This window comes from Pseudorasbora parva, chromosome 21 (genome assembly GCF_024679245.1).
Source record: "Pseudorasbora parva isolate DD20220531a chromosome 21, ASM2467924v1, whole genome shotgun sequence".
NCBI classification, from domain to species: domain Eukaryota; kingdom Metazoa; phylum Chordata; class Actinopteri; order Cypriniformes; family Gobionidae; genus Pseudorasbora; species Pseudorasbora parva.
This window is the reverse complement of record NC_090192.1, coordinates 29,456,108-29,474,074: the sequence shown is the minus strand read 5'-3', so window position 1 is coordinate 29,474,074 and position 17,967 is coordinate 29,456,108. Positions and strand designations below refer to the sequence as shown.

General features: G+C 40.2%; 1 protein-coding gene across 4 annotated transcripts in view; it reads right to left on the bottom strand.

Annotated features, from left to right (window-relative positions):
* The window catches only part of dnmbp (dynamin binding protein), a 61,721-nt gene that overhangs the window by 10,948 nt on the left and 32,806 nt on the right, over positions 1-17,967 (bottom strand). For 2 of the 4 annotated variants that reach the window (XM_067430689.1, XM_067430690.1), the window contains exon 4: positions 15,554-17,767. In XM_067430689.1, coding sequence (XP_067286790.1) covers positions 15,554-17,767 — 2,214 coding nt within the window. Of the gene's footprint in view, positions 1-8,027; positions 9,870-15,553; positions 17,768-17,967 lie in introns of those variants that run through there. The other 2 variants (XM_067430692.1, XM_067430691.1) reach the window with 2 other exon arrangements.

Sequence of the window (17,967 nt, the reverse complement as noted above, 5' to 3'; positions counted from 1 at the left end):
AGGAGGCGGCGGGGGGGGTCTGAGGTGGGGCATGGGACTATGCATAAAAATGGGACAGCTAAGATGACATCAAGTTTCAAACGGAGGGATGAAAAAGATTATGTATGAATACGATAGTGTATATAATCATGATACCCGCATGTGTGAGAGAGAGTTTATGTCTCGCTTTACAGTCAAAATGTTACTAGAGAGATTCATTTAGCTTGTCTTTGGCTTAGGACTTCTTAGCCATCCGATGTGGTGACTCATTCTGACATCACCCTACAATAAATCTTTAATGTTGCTGATTTGGTAAAGGCTGATAAGAGATTTGAGCGGAACCCAAATGGTCCTGTAATTCCATTACACATTTGATCTCTGAAATGTCACAGCATAATAACTGTCCATAAATTTAATCTTTAAAGCCTATATTCTGACCACATACCCCAATAATCATATTAGTAGTTGACACAATATGCACATTCAGTGATTGGTTTTTACATTTGGTCCCTACAATAATTAACAGAATTGACATTAGTTAGCAAGCAGCAGGTATCCTTGGATGCAACCTGTTGTTTTTGCTAAACTACAAAACTATGATGAGACAACCAAATTTGACTGAATGAGTCAAAGTGTCTATGATGCTACTGAAAAATAAACTATAAAAATACTTTAAATTATTATAATATTAAAGTATAATGTTATTAATGTTAATTTCTGCCCTGAGTTTTTATTCCCTTCAGCTGACAGGACAAAAACTGCAGCCTTAATTAAAGCGCATGATGGGTCATCCACGATACAACCAGGGGCTAATTTTTTAATTAAATAAACTATTAATAACTACTTCTAATAATGGTATCTATCTATAGAACTAGGCCTCTGTATGGTCAAACTTGTTGACAACAAGCATGCACTGTTCTATCCCTACAACATCGTACAACTAAATGAACAATAAATGAGGTCATTTACAATTATTTTCCAAGTCTTTGTACAAGAAAGAGTTTGTCTATACAGCATCATTCATCCATGTACTAATTGTTCTACTTTACATATACACACATATTACCGCTACAATGCAACATGTTCACATCTACTTAATAGGCTTATTCATTGTTCTGAACAAAATAATCTTCAAAGAGCAAATTCTCTCACAATATGTTCATTCAGATGGAGCTTAAAAATGTGAGCTCAGACAGTCTAAAACAACACATATTGATCAAGGACTTATTTTTCAATTTGTGGATACATGGCAGTTATTTCACTACAAGAGCAGGCAAGAAAAAGTATTCATGTGAAAATCATTCTGAAACAAAAATATCTTTTCTGAAACTAAACCTCAGAAAACCGTTTATGAAATGTTAAGTTGCGGTACAGTAGTTACTCAATTTATGCAGAAACCTTTTCATCTTCGTGATTCATGGTTTCCTATAAATTCAGTTCAGTACAGCACGTGTGATGAGGTGAGCTAGAACTATTGTTTAATTTCAAGACTGTGAGCCAGAGCTCATAGACTTCTGTATGTGTGCCATGGTCTGCTGAATGGCAGAGGGTAATCTCGATCCAGCACACACATACACAATGGCTTCTCTTTCTGTTTCTGTGAAGATAATTGATCGTGACATTATGTTTGGTTTGCTTCCAGGGTCGTGCTACAGCCAGTGCAATCCATGTGTTGCTCACACAGTTCCCACAAATGCAGACCCAGTGATGGCAAAAAAAAAAAAGGGAGGCTTGTTTAAAATTGAACTCTGAATAAAAATACTGTATCCTAAACAATTCTCAACATAAATTGCAAAGGAAATTTACTTATGACAAAAATGTGACAAAATTATTATTGATATAAATTAGTGCTGGGGAACCCATCCACAAGACAAAATCCACAAGAACTGCGACAACATCTCCAATACGCTTGAAGAAACCCTCCTGCAAAGCTACAGTACTGCAAACAGTTTTAGATACTTGTGAGAATGCTTTCAAAAATAATGTCCAAGAGATTTTGTTTATCAATTAACTCCTAATATAACTAAATCAAATTAGTGTTTGGTGTTATCACCCGTTGCGTTTTAAAGAGCTTTTGTTCTGGTACACTTGCTCAGTTTTTCAGGGAGCTTTGCAGGAGGATTTCTTCAAGCGTCTTGGAGATGTTGTAGCAGTTCTTGTGGATTTTGTCTCAGTTTTTTCAGGTTCTTCATGTAATCACAGACGGACTCGATGATGGTGAGATTAGATCTCCGTGTGGATCAAACAGACTCCTTCTGCATACGAAAATCTCACTGGAATGGATTATTACAATTAATGGCAAAATACATGTTTGAAAATGTAAACTGATAGTACCTACTGACACACTGTTGCAAAATATATAAATGACAGGCAGAATTTTTTTGTGTGGGGTGAAAATAATGTGACTTAGACTTTTGCACAGTACTGTATTTATAAAATAAAAGAAATTTGCAAAGCAAAAGCTGAATCTTCACATAATATATTATTTTAAATCATCAATGTTCACGCTCCATAAACAACTAGTGTTGAATCTTAAAACGGCCTCAGTACAATCATGGAAAACCAAACTAAACATGATACACACGCACAAAGCCAAGATGCATAAACTAGTTTACAAAGCCACACAACACTTACTCTTACAAACACCTTTGCCCCATGAACCTGACAGTGATTTGCCAATCATACTGAACATTTAAATCTATAAAGCGAAGACTTTTTTATCATCATGCGTTTCTGTGCCAACAACACAGCAGCATTCAAAGAAAGGACAGGCCCTCTACGACGTCACCCACCTGTTCCCGCAAACTCCTCATCTTCAATGCCACACACAAACACACACCAGAGGTCACAGGCGGTGAATTCCTCTAAAGCGGAGTGGAATTGCTCCGTCCCACTGTATCAACAGGGACAACTCTCTCTGGAAGACACAAACTCCATTCTGTCCCTGCATTACCATCTGAATGCATGGGAACCTGCACCATTACACACAACTGAGCGAGCACAGAGACAGTTACTCGCACACCAAAGCCTGGAGCTGGATTTTGATGCTGTTAAAAAAAAAACTGCACTGACACTTCATTTAGGGAGGTCTACTCCACATTTTTGGAGTGACCGGCTATTTGGGGCATGGCCCCACCTCACTGAGCCTGAATTCCATCAAGATCTTGAGGATCTCTCAATGCCAAGGCCTCTTTGCCTTTCAGCACTCTTAATCTGTTTCTGTTTAAAGTGGGAGTCTTTGTTCAGGTGTAGCAGGGAAGCAGGTGGGCACCCTTTTATTTGATCTGTATCGAGCTGAACTTCAAAAATGATCAGTCGATATTTATTTACTTGTTTATAGACTTATTAATTTATAATTAATTATACAAATACTGTATATTATATAGAATTATGTACCATGTAGATATTTTATCCATACATATGATATTTATAATATTGTTGGTACAGACTTCCAAATGGGAGAGCAAACATATTGTGGATATATGTCAAAAATCTGAAAATATATGCATATAAAGTGGCCTGTCAGATATATTATTCTACAAGGTCAAACAATTAGGTCATTTTCAGGAACAAATGTGGTACAGAGAAAGCAAACTGTTTTATTACTCTAAAAATGAATTGATAACATTTTTATTTGTGTGAAACTCAAGGGTGTTTTATGGTCTGAATGTGCAGAGATGTTTTTGTCCCTTTCTAGTCTAAGGTCACATTATCAGGACTGTGTGTTCAACATAAAGTTCACATAAGACCGCCCAGTTACCATGGACACCTTTCACAACTGACATGAGAGTAAGTGTGGGAGCGAGACGCATAGTATGTGAGTGAAAGCTGCATGTTGTCGCAAGCCACAAATATCCGGTCCCTTTGACAGATTTACGGCACTAGTCAGAATTGAGGACGAAGTAAACATGTTTTGGAAAATTAAAGTATGTCGTCCTCAAATCTTACAAGGCTTACAAGTACTGGTAAAATTCTGCATATGTGATATTAATGAAAATTATTTTGAATATATTGCATAAGAACAAACAGTATTTGAGTTACACCACAGCAATCTGCGTCACTGAACACGCTTTTTGTTTTGTTGTTCAAAAGGCTGCAGGTTCACATTCCAGTTCTCTGTGTCGTTGTCAGCGTCTGATTTGTGTGGGATGTGACACACCCGTAATAAACGTGAGTAAGCATTCCATTAACCCCTCCACATCCTCTCAGACTTATGCTTGTGTCAAAACATCCTAACCTTACTTGGAAAAGTAAATAAAGACTGGCATTGTTTGATAATAAGAGCAAATGAAATTTCGTGGCCTTGCTAGTATCATATCTAATGTCTCTACAAAATAATGAACAGGAATGTAAAGTGGCATTCTACTGAAGAGATTTAGACTCCTTCTGAAGCAATCCTTTATTGCAGTGAAATCGATACTCGAGTTCAATAAAACCATGTTCTCCACTGGTGGCTTTAAATGCTTCTATACTACCATTTTATTTCTGTCGATTATTAAAGCTACACTGTGTGATATTTTCCCCCATCTAGCGGTGAAAAAGTATATGATAATAGCTTCTGTTCCTCTCAATTCTGATTTCGTTTTAACTCCTACGGTGGTTGATTTAGTCCAAGATTAACATGGCAATCCCCCTCTTCACATTCGGCACGGTGCCATCGAGCGTTAAAACGCGAAAGGCGAAGCTTGAATTTAAGGGTTTGTCCCTCTTTGGTTAATGTACTTTCAAGATGGAGGGGCAACATGGCGACCAGCATTCAAACCCCTCACCCGTATGTATTTTCAATGGCATATTATAAACTTACCAGAATACTTTATAACTTGAAAGAAGTATATACATTAATGAGCACATATATTTTTGAAAGAACTAAGTGTTTTTAGCTAAGAATAAACTAAAAAAGTTACACATTGTAGCTTTAAATAAATCTGATCAAAGCACTTCTCTAAGGGGGTGGAGATTGTGCATGTCTATGCGGTGCCATTAGTAAATGAACATTGTCATGATGCCAATGCCATGTAATGAATCACTCTTGAGTCACAGAAAATGTATGGCTTAGGTGACAGGCTCAAAAACTGAGCACACATGAGCAAAGATGGGGTTGGAATCACATACTTCTGGGTGTTCTTGTGCTAGACGAACAACTGCCATTGAGATGAACTAGAGCATTAATGAACCCCTTCTTGAGTGAGCCTAACAGCTGAAACTGGACGTATTTTCATCTTGTGAAACCATTGCACCTGGCAGTTCGGCTACTCTAAAGTATTGTCTTCTCTTTCACAGTTCAATTAAAAACACCTGCACAACGTGTCTAGACCTATAACTTCATCAATATCTCACCATATTAACCAATGTAATATTGGTGTTATGCTTGAAAAACAGGTTCACTATACCACCTCTTTTCCAAAGAACTCCTTACTCGCAGAATGTGTTAAAATCACGATCATGTCTCAATGTGCATATTGGCATAGTCCAAGTCATTAAGTCGTATATAATCCCCTTAACAGGCTGAGATTAGCATTACAGAGATATTGCGTAATTGAATGCATCCTAACACTCCGGGTCTTTTATCAGGGGGCCTACTGGGACAAAGCTCAATGTTTATGCCCAAAATGAAGACGTGATATCTGACTCCACCCGAGAGGATTTCCCTCTTCACAAAGAAGAGCTTTGCTACTATCATAGATCCTCATGCCCACTGTCACTGACACATCTGTGCTGTTCCAGATAAGAAGAGTCTGTGTCTTAAGGCGTAGCCTCTATTTTCATTTATACTTTTGCGTCGACATACAGTTACACATGTAGAGGGAGCATGGGAGGGGTTCTGGCTGACCAATCACAGTGCTTGTGGTCCGCGTAGAATTGACGCATTGTTACATTTTTGGAGAGGTGCACGTCAGGGTATGTTGTAGGCTACGCGTGCAACACAGCCTACGATGTAGCTTCGCCGTACACTCGACGCAGAAGTATAAATTAAGCTTTATTTCTGATAAACTAATAAAATAAGCACTTTCAATACTTTTACAGTACTTAGAAAAATTACTATAAACACATGGGTAAATATTCAGTCTTGATTATACATTTCAGTAAGTCAAGGGCAAAGGCAGCAGTGTGGTAATGAGCAGTAATGTAGCATCTGTTTTTCAGGATATGTGTGAGAGCTCCTGACCTATATTAACTAGCTAATTCCCTCCTCAGTCTGTGACTTGAGGCTTTTGTCTGCCAAGCTGGCCCTTGACTTAATGTTGTACAAACGTTGTGTGAGGGTTGGTTGAAGGTTTCCACCTAATCCCCTTCCAGCCCACTGGCATGGGCAACTGCACTGGGATTACAAAGGCCAGCAACAGGCGACTCAAAAAATAAAGGCATACCAACATACACTGCTGATAATGTACAAATAACTTTGTTTGTTTGTGTATTAGATCCTTATACTGGTAAAATGTTAATACCAAATGACCTCTAAAATTCATAGTAAGTTTTTGTAACAGTAAGTAAGTATTTTTTTTTTAATGAATAACTGTAATAATGATAAATGATTATTAAAGATATTAAAGATAATATTATAATTATACTTTTTAGAGAAATAATTAGTAAGTGAAGTGTAGTACATTTTGTAACTTTCCAAACTCTGCTAATAAGAATGACGCTTTCTAGGAATAGCTGTTGGACAGCAACATTTACAAAATAAGAAAAAAAAGTGAATATGAGCCAAGTAGGAGTAGGAGTACAATTCAGTCAAGTTGGAAAAAGATAACCTCATATTATGAGTCAGGCAGGGTCAGCCTGGGCCTCTTTCTCATAGTGGCCCAAACTCAATAGAAAGAGGCGTTTGAAGGCTATATGTATTGGGGGAGGGATCTGGTACCAAGCACATCCTAGTCCCAGAGATTTCCCCTGGAGTCTCTTTTCCTCCTCCTCCTCCTCCTCCCCATCGAGGTGCTCACTGGTGAACTAGGTTATAGAGGATTACCCTGGGCTGAACTGACCACCTGCTCTGTGTCAGACATGAAACAAACCAGACGAATCTCCCACTGAGACACCCACTGCAAGCACCCATCACCAACAACTGACAACAATAACAAACAATGGCACCTCAAGCTAAAAATCTAATTACACTGATAAGGCTGCTATAACTGAGCAACATATATTCATGACTATCAGTGAAACCTGAAGGAGTAGACACATTTAAACCCCATGTGCCCCATGAATATCAGTGCATTAATTCCATGAACAAGTTATTTTGCCTTGTTACCTGTTTATAATGTAATACTTTCAAGTCAGTAGTTAAAGAAACGTTTAACATCATCTGTTTGTGGATACCACTTGGTTTGTGATTTAGTTTTTTTTAAACTATGGACATGCTAAACTGAACATGACTAGCAAAAAAGGTAATTATTAACAATTCTTTCGGAAAAAATGATGCTTGAAAAGTTAAATATGAAAAATAAACATAAATAATACAGATAAATGGAGCGAAACTGTCCAAATGTGTTTTGTTTTGAGGCCAATGTAAAGCTCATGGCAAAAGGGAATGTAAAATCTGATGCTTACATTTTGGTGCTTTATTTTATCTTTGTCTGAAGTCACAGTGTCAATAAACACTAGTGGTTGTCAAACAAAAGAAAAGAAGTCTGGAGAGAGGAGGGAGGGTGAGAGAGCTAGAGAGACGGAGAGAACGAGCGGGTGAAGAGACTGACAACAAAAACTCTGAAAAGTAATCAAACCCGTTGGACAAGTTCCCCCCTCCCTTTAAGTTTCCAAGTTCACCTCTGAGAGAAAAAAAAACGTGAAACTCTGCTCCACACTGACAGCTTCAATAGGCAGTCTCATAGACTTGCATACCTATGCATTAAGATGGTGACAACACAGTCAGCACTTTTGGCATTTCCTGAATCGATTTGGAAATGTCCTAAAGCAGAGCTCTAGGACAAGGTCAAAAGATAGATAGATATAAACATGGGCTCCATGTGGACACCCACAGCCACCTAAAGGTGTGGTTTACCCCAACTCTGACCTCACAGATTTATTGTCGTGTTACTGATGTACTTTACCTTGTTTCTTTTTCCTGTTGGTGGCAAATTCTGACTTCCTGAGAGAGCTGGGTGCTGTCTTTCTATAGAAGCTGTTCCTGTCCAGAGAACCCACATAAATGGGTTTCCGTGTCTGGCCATGACCTTCCACATTCAGTTTTTCTGAGCCCCGGTGATCGCTGTACCGGTCTTTGTGGTCGTAAGTGAGTTGAACAGGATCTTCATATGACTTTCTCTCCTTCAATGTCTGCTTGTGATAAACATCCTTTTCCCATTCCTTGCAGCGCCGTCCACTGCTGTGGTCAGTACTGTAACCGTCTTGTTTCTGTTCTACTGAATTTGACCTTATATCTCTGTAACGCTCCCTGCTTTTCTGGTCATTCTGATCGCTCTCACAACCCTTGTCTTCATAGCAGTCTTTAACACCACTATCATAACGTTCATCTTTCCAGAAGATTCGATCTTCCTTTACTCTGCAATCATGTTGATCTCCCTCTCTGTATTGATAAGAGTCTCTTTCCCTAGGTTCATAGCGATCTCTCTGCTCCGACTTGCAATTTTCTCTGTAATCATACCGGTCTCTTGGTTTGAGGTCATAGTGGTTATCTTTTTTATGTTCGTACAACTCCTTGTTATTTAGTTTAGGGAGTTCTCTTTCTACTGTCCTTTCTCTACGGTCACAGTAGTCATCTTTCCTAAAGTCACTGTGGATCTTCTCTTTTTCTTTGTAGTCACAGTAATCTCCTTTCCTTTGCGCATACCCTTCATAGTCTCTTCGATCAAGTGAACCCCTTTCTCTATGCTGGTAGCTTCTACGGCCTTCCTCACGGTGACTACGGTCATAGCGGTCCCCCTTTCTGTCATCACCCTGGTCTTTCTCTCTACGATCATAGCGCTCATAATGGTAATTGTCTCTGGAGTCATAGTGGTCTGCTTCTCTATATCTGTACCGGTCATTTTCCCTGGTGTTGTAGTGTTCTTTATTATTACTGTCATAGTGCTTGTCTCTGCGGTTATAACGGTCATACTTATCCAGCTCTTTATGGTCATAGTAATCCCGGCCTCTGCGGTCCCCATCTCTGTATTTATCTAGCTCCTTATCATAGTAGTCCCGGTTTTCGCGGTCTAAACTGTACGCATACCGATCTCTGCGACTATAAGGCTCTCGACCCTCATAGTACTCATCTGATTCCCAAGAGTGGTACCGAGTCACATGATCAGGACGTTCCTTACTCCTTGGGCTCTGTGCAAAGTCTCTGTGTTCAGTGTAATCCAGTTCTTCTTGATGCTGATAGAAACAGTGATTGCCGGCCCATTCCTGTGGCATCCTTGGCTCCTGGTACACTGCTTCTGGTGACTGATAGAAGAATTGTTGGGGAGGTACTTCTTGGTAGGGAATCTTGTCCGAGTCCTCGTATTCCCAGCATTGATGACGGTACCCATTGGCTTGTCCGAGGTAGGCCTGCTGCTCCCAGTGTCCCGGTACAGGTCTGAAGTCCTGTGGGCACATAATTGGCTGCTGCTGAAGTTGTTGCTGCTGCTGTTGAAAATGCAGCATTTGCATGCATCTCTCCTTCTCCCAACCTTCACTCACCAACTCTTCCACGCTCTTACCTCTCTTGGGAGGAGTCCTGTTGAAGTCCCAGGGCACTGGGGCAAATGGCACAAGGTGTCCTAGGGCCACTTGTCCCTTCATAATGGCTGTGAGAGTCCACAAAAAGGGTAAGCTCTATTAGCTTCCCCAGATTTCACATTCCAGGTCCAGATGTAGAGTAATCCACCTGTCCGGCATGCTCAAACTCTCGTTCTAACTCTCTTTCTCTGACGGCTGACTGAACAGGACTGTCTGGTTCAGACCTGAGAAACTCAGTCTCTCTCTCACTCTGATTCTCTCTCCGCCTACCCAGCCAATAGGAGGAAGAGAGGGAAGGAGGTGGGGGAGGGAAGAAGCAACAACATAGACTAGGAAAAGGGGAGGCATTAAGGGTTAATCATTGAACGTAGTCACATGAATGGATTAGAGGGAGGCTGTGATTGGCTGGAGTCTCTGTTTGCATGAAAACACAGGCTGGACTTCACAAAAGAGGAGGGAGCATTATCCTCTTTCATTCCACAAACTTCTTTGAGATGTTTTTAAACTTGGCATTACTCACGAACAAAGCTGTATCTGCCTCTTGAAGACTATTTTATGGTGTTGTTAAACTAAAGTTTTATTGAAGCTGTACTATTTCACAATTCTGCTTTTTTCAAAGTCTAGTAGGTACATAAGCATACTAAAACAACATGACACACTGAATGCTCTTTCAAAAGTAGAATCAAAACGTTATCTGTTCTAACTTGCTCATCATTCATGTCTCAGAGGAGCAAGGTTCCCATGAATTTCATAATCATCTACTTTCATGTTTCAACAAGATGAAAGATGGACACAGGCTGATTATTCCAGAGAGCACTGTGCGCTGCAGTGCCTGCATACCTCACAATGAGCCATTGTTAAAGGCTGCCCCTGGTTTCACAGGCTAGGGCATCTTTTCATGTGAAGAAAAAAAAATGCTATTCATGCGCATCAGTATAGTATATCACTCCCCCTCTACAAAAAAAAGACAAAACAGTACACAGTACTCTAATTTCCTAATGCACACAGAACTGAGAATGTGCCACTGAACACAAACCCTAGTAATGTGAAAACATGGTAAATGAAGAACAAGAAAGTGGCTTTGGACTAAGGTGTTTTGCTTTTGCTACAAGTATTTATTGGATTAAAATACACAAGCTAAAACTGAAAAGAAAGTGAGAATACGAGATTTTGCAGGCTTGATTGCTTGTTCTCTCTGTTCTTTATTAACCTTGGTATTTTCATAATCAGTGGTTAAGATCTCACATTTCTTTACATGGGGCAGACCGAAACTGTGTGAATGTTTTTTTCACTCTAGGGACATCTGAAGCGACATTCCTCTTGTTTAATGGAGTTGTTATACTTTGTTTACACAAGTACAACCCTTTGAAACAGCACTGAACTTACTTTCAAACATGGTGCACCTGGTGTCTTACGTCAAAAAAAAACAGCTTTAAATACATTTATATCTCAAATCTGCCTAGCAAACTGTTAAATATTGTGGGTTAATTTATTAAATAAAAAAGAACCAATCAGAAGACACAAAGTGTGGTCCTTAGGGACCTTAGGCTCATAATGACCTGGGACAGAGGGGGATATTAATAAAAAAACATGGACAAGTTTGTGGCTTGTTTCATACATTTTGATTGGTCCAAATCTATCAGAGAATACAACAGGACCCAAAAAAGTAATTACAGCAGCGAAGCATTCAGATGGATCCTTGTGACAGAGGTGAGGACACAGGTCTTGCATGCCACTCCTTTCATCTCTGTTATAGCCCTCCATCCAATCTCTCACAGCCTTTCCAGCAGGCGATGGGATCATGCAGCTCCTTAAAGAGCCTTCTGTAAACCTGAATAGGCTTTCATGCATGAGACAGGGACAGAAAAGCTGGGAGCTGGAGATTAGATCCAGTACACAAATGAGCTCTTGATGCTTTTTATGAGCACCCAAACAGATCCCAATTAGAACAAGGGCTGTGGACGGGGAAAAAGAGCTAGGACATTCACTTACAGATACACATATAAATGGGCCTGCCAGAACCAAAATCGCAACTCTGTCTCCCTTTCAACAACGTGACTATGGAAAGAACTGTTCCCAGAAAGACAATGATACATGAGAAATATGAGAACCTGTGGGTCTGATAAGAAAAAAAGTTTGATCCAAAACAGTCTTTGATCCAAAACTTACTTACTTTCTCTCTTTCTTTCTCTCTCTCTCTCTCTCTCTCTCTCTCTCTCTTTCTTTCTTTCTCTCTTTCTTTCTTAATAACTTCTAATCAAATCTCACTCCAAATTTTTAGGCTGGTGTTTTGTTCCATTCCAGAAGAGATGGTGAAATAAAATCTCCTTCCTCCTGTAAAAACTGCTTTTCAGTAAGCAAGGCTCCATAGCTGATCGGCTCTTGACTGACTCCCTGCACTGTAACAATAAATAACCATTGTTTCTACCCTCCCTTTTGAGAAACACACCCTGTTATGATAAATGTGGATACGCACACGCACAACTACTTAAATGGAGAAAGAAAAACTTGTAAGGAAATGAAGCTACCAATTATTACAACACACAATGACTCAATGCTATACTCATAAGAATTATACACCAAAATAATTACATTGGGATAAACTAATTATCAAACTAAATAGTACAGTAAACACACACAAACACACTATTTAAATAGACAAACAATTATTTTGATTAGTTAGGGAAAATATTCAAACCAGCAAAGAGAAAGAGGCAAGAAGAAGAATTCTCAGATCAACCGCAGTTTTTCCAAGACATATAGGCGTTACAGAAAACAAGTGGTATTCACCAAGACTTGGGCAGTGCTCCAAACCAAAGGCATGCTTCACTCACTGTGCCTGATAATCACTTCTGCAGAGCCATGAAGCTCAAGTTGCTTTAAAATTGACCATCAAATCCAAAACCTGATCCAATTTTTTAAAGGAATTCCTTAAACTTGAAAATAAATGGCTGTGCCTAGCAAGCAGGTCACACTTATCAAACAAGATGTTTACACACAGCTGTGTGCAAACAGAATATGTGACACACATAATTGTGTCACGTGCTGTTAACACAAATACACAAAGAAAATGCAATGCTTTGGCTATGATACAGAGACTAATTACTAAAGCTTCCGCCATCATATGAAAAGGAACATTAATTCCTTTTAAAACTTTTTAATACCACACACTAAGATATACACACAACCACCACCATCTCAGCTCAAGTCTTACCTGGTGCATGTGTGGTTCTGGTTCTAAAAACATGGCCAAAAATGGTTGTGAGACGCAGCACAGGCTGTACCAGAGAGCTCCAGAGCCTGGCTCTGAAACTACTGGTGCCCATTATCTCCAAAGCACCCTAACCACTATAATATGTCCACTACTTCACCAAAAAAACAGGAGCAGAACCGAGATGGTGATTGTGAGGGTAAATGGACATGTACAGAGATATGTAGAGATAGAGAGCAAGAGAAAGAGAGAGAAACAAGGGTGCAAAGAGCTCAGCACTCTCTGTATTTCATATGTATGTGGGAAAAATGTAGCCAACAGGACCAGCATTCCACACATAGGTAATATATTGGTGTTAATGCAATTATAAGGTGATACATTTAAATTATAACTACATACAAGATCTGGCTCATAGAGCTCACAAATTGTTCTACTGTACGGGGTATCATGTCCACAATTTCTCACATCAGACTTGGGCATTTTTTGTAAAATACATAATAGTCCCAGTGCCACTGTCTATGGATTTCCTCAAAATTTTGAGAGTTTCTATCCTATACGAAAATGAGGTCTGCCTATCATTGGCTCAGCCCTATTGCCTGGCCGTGTTGAACTCCCTCGTTATGTGTTAAGGTCAAGCAGAGAGAGACCATCTATGAAAAATGGCTGAATATAACATAACAGTGTTGAGAGAGGGTTAGAAAGACAGAGGCTTAAAAATTCCTTTTTCAGATCGTAATATAGTTGACAACAAGATGTTGGCAAACCAGCCAATGCTTATTGATATAGATGGATTTCGTAGGAAATAAATTATGTTGACACAGTGTGGGGAATTTTAACATAAATGAACATAAGTTGTGTGTATGAACACACCCAGTATGGTGAACTTTGTCTCACATGATGGTTTCAAAAGGCAAATCGAAAGCTTTTATCAGGAACACCTTTAACATGTAAGATGTAACTTGACCTTAAAAGTAGATAGTGGATGATTATTGTGGATACGGATATTTTAAATATGATTCTGAGTACTGGCATAAGCAAGAATGCTGCTAGGGAAATCTACATATTGAAATCAATCTAATGCATAGCTGAACACACTGATCAGCTGACAGGTTGTTTTCAAGAATTGTTATGAGCTGCTTTTCTCTTTTGTCAGAGTGTGTAACCAGCATAAAACAAATAAGAGTGGCTTATGTGGATTGTGGAAACACTAATTGTCAAAGAAGTCTAAGAACTCACTGACACGGTCTTACTACATGCCAGGGCCGTAACCATCATAGGCATTGAGGGAGACAAGTCCCCACCAATAATAGGAAATAGCCAATTTGACCTCCTCATTTTTTATTTTATTCATTACGCACCAGTCTGTTTGTTGTTAGGATGGTAGACAGTTTAAAAATTAACATTCTACAGTACTCAGTCAGTTTCAAAATGATAGCCAATCAGATCAAAGAAGGTGGGGCTTAATTTTCACTGAAGACGCTTTCAGTTTTTCCCAGTAAAAGTGTGTGTGTGGTAAGCCATAAGTAGCTAAACATTTAATATTTAACAACAGTTTTACGATAGATATGTTAAACGACCCACAGTAACATACAGTGATGCAAAATACTAACTTTGAATTGAAAATATAATTTAAATGATGTAATTCATAACTGTATGCGACGAGACAAAAAAAAAAGAACTTTTTGACCTATTAGACATACAAACAAGAGAGACTGCATTCATATATTTAAATAACATATTATTTGCAATGGTTAAAATGGATTACTTCATAGTTAAATATATAGGCTATAATTTGACCTATAACTTATTTAACTGTTGTTATTTCTTTGTTATTCCTATAAATATTTTAATATTTTATTAGCTATTTAAATTTAATTTAATAAAAAGACCCGCCCACCCCATGCCTCCCTTAAAAATAAATAAATAAAACTTTGGTCCCACCAATGTTCAAGACATGTTTACGGCCTTGTTTCATGCTACTACATACATTTTAGGGTTTTACAGAAATAGCCTAATAATCAGTCCAGCCTATTTCTTTTTCTAGTAATAAATGCCAGCACTTGGTGCATCATTGTGCCATAGTGTCAACAGGAAACAATAATGTACACAGGTACAATGTACATAACAGTCATTCATTCACAAGAGAAAAACATAGCATTTTCATAATAAAAAATATATAATTATGATTGTTATTAGTACTATTATTATTTTACTGTATGTTTCTCATTTGTTTGTCACTAACTAATAATTGTTTTAGTTCCTATTATTATTATTATTGTCAAGAAGCAGCAAAAAACCGTATAAGTTAGTGAGAAACATGCAGCACTATGGACTGCATTTATATAGCGCTTTCAACAGACCCTATGGCCATCCGAAGCGCTTTACATTTTTGCCTCACATTCACCCAATTATACACCGACGGCGATGTCAGCCATGTAAGGCACCATCCAGCTCGTCGGGAGCAGCTGGTGTTGGGTGTCTTGCTCATGGACATGATTTGTAGACAATATAATAATATATATTATATAATATATAATTAATATAATAATAATAATATTACACTTCAACAACTATTATTAAATCCTGCAAGTGTCCTACTTTTTTTTTAATGAATTAATGTTTTGAATGAATATCATAATATCTGTATTGGTTTTAAAAACACAATGTACTGATGTAAGAGTAAAGAGAGAAATTAAAGACTACCTTGCAGCTGCTGCTGTTCCAGGGTCAGTGTCTCCATGGTGTAGGTGCAGAATTCCAGATTCTCCAAAGCCTGCTGTCTTGAAGTCTCATCCTGCTCATCTTCAAGCATGGCCTGCAGCTCCTGGGCTGTGTGAGAATACATATCAATTTCTCTTTCCACCTCCTCCAACCTCAGGAGTAACCTGTATTTCTCCTGCTCCCTCTCTCTTTCTCTCTCCATCTCTTTCTCTGTCTCCAGAGCATCCTCTGCCTCTTCCACTTCTTCAACAGTCTCTTCTTCTTCTGGCGAGTTATAGAATTGATTGGAAGTGGATGGAGGAGGGCAGGGTGTCACAGCATTGGTGCGTGGGCACGGAGGAGGTGGGCGTGGTGCCGGACGTGCGGGTTTGTAAGGCTGTGGAGCAATACGACCATTAATCTGAGGACAATGCGAGTTTGTAGGTGCTGGTGGCCTAAGGATCCGTGGTCGTGGAGGAGGTGGGCGTAGTGATTTCCGTCTCTCCAAAGAGGAGGAGGCGGAGCCAGAGGGAGAGGTAGAGGCAGGCAACAGACGTTCCATCGAAGAGTGGGAGGAGCCACGGATTATGTCATTCTCATTGCTGTAGTCCATAATGGAGAAGTGACGGGAAACTTTGTTGCCCCATCCTCCACTAACTTCCTCCCATCGGCTTTGTTCCGTGGCTCCGTTGTCATGACCCGGCAAGCTCCTTTCGAACTCTATAAGTTGCTGAGAAAGCTTGGCTTCAAGATCCCCAGCTGACACAGCCAAAATTCCCATCGTCTGAGATGTCGGTAACCCATTTGAACCATGTCCTTGAGACCATGTCCTTTGATCATTGCGGTCACTGGACATTAAGTCTGCATCATTGACACTTGCGTGTCGTGTTAGCTTTTTCTGCCTGTTCTTCTCACCAGAGGTTTTACTGCTGAATGGGTTTCTGCTGTCATGAGAGGCATAGCTACCATTGTTTCTTGTCCAGGTGGAACAAGGTGAGGTTCTGGAAGGAGGATTAAGACTCTGGTTTCTTGTAATGGGTGCTGGGGGAGGTTCTCGTAAGCTGGTGTGAGAACCGTTGCTGTATTGCCGGTTGTTAAGAGCGTGAAGACTTGGCCTGGGAGGCAGCTGGGGTCTACCCAGATTGGGGCTGCCCATTCTGGTGCTTTGAACTCCTCTATGAGCTGAGCTACTCGATCTGGGGGGTTGTGTGTGAGGGGGTGGGGGTCTTTCTTGATTTTTTACTTGTGAATGCACGTGTGATTGACTTTGAGTCATTCCTCTCTCTTGAGAACTTCGATCGGAGTGCATGTAGCCCACATGGTCGTCCTTTCTTTCCTCCTCCCGTCGCTCAAAGTAATCCAGGTCCCACACTGTGTGGTCTTCCTGGGTAGTCCAATCTTGCCCATATTCTGGAACCGAGCGATCTTGTTGAACTGAGGTATAATCAGGAGTGTAACATTCTTCTTCTCTTTCAGGTACACTAATCTCACTAATTAAAGTCTCAGTTTGAGGGACAATTTGCAGTTGCCCTTCCATCTTTACAAATCGATGGGGAAAAACTCCTCTTCTGCCACGTATTTGCCCCTCCAACCATCCATCCTCCAGTGTGGCGAGGATACGAATTCTATCACCAACATCAAAGTCCAGCTCGCCTGGCTCAAGGGCCCGGAATTCATAAAGCGCGATACCATATACAGCTCCCTCTTCTTCTTCTTCCTCCTCTTCTTCTTCATCTTGCTGTATCTCCATTTCTGGATTTTCCTCATCATGCTCTTCCTCCTCTCTCTTCTCTTCTTCTTCCATGCTGTAAGCTGGATGCTGTTCCAGGGTCTGAGGTTCAGGCTCCTCCAGAGGTGAGCGCAAGTGTCCAAGCACCTCCACAAAGCCCTCAGGGAAAACTCCTGTCCTGCCGGCCAGCTCTCCCTGGAACCATCCAGGTTCTGGCAGGCCTATGATGGTGATGACATCACCCTCGCGAAAGTCTAGCTCCTCGTCCAGCTGGGCGTGAAGGCTCATGAGGGCACGGGCCTGGCCTAGCGCATGTGGAGGGAGCTCAGAGGCCTGGGCGGCTGCACTGCGCTCTGACAGCTGCCTGGAACGACCAGAAAGCTCCAGCTCTTCAACGCAAGACATGGGGAAGAGCCCACGTGAGCCCCATGCATTATGCCCTCGCATCCACACAGGATCCACACCGCCTTCAGAAGCAACAACATCACCTACAGCAGGAGGGAGCGAGAATAGAATATTAAGCATCTAAATAAATAAATAACAGAGATATCAAAGTGATTACCTGAACAAGAATAATGTATATAAATAAAATTCCCATTATATCTGAAACCTCCATCTTGATGAGAATGCAGCATTTCTGCTGATACTTAGGGATGTACTGTAATATTTCTTGCATGGATTCTAAATG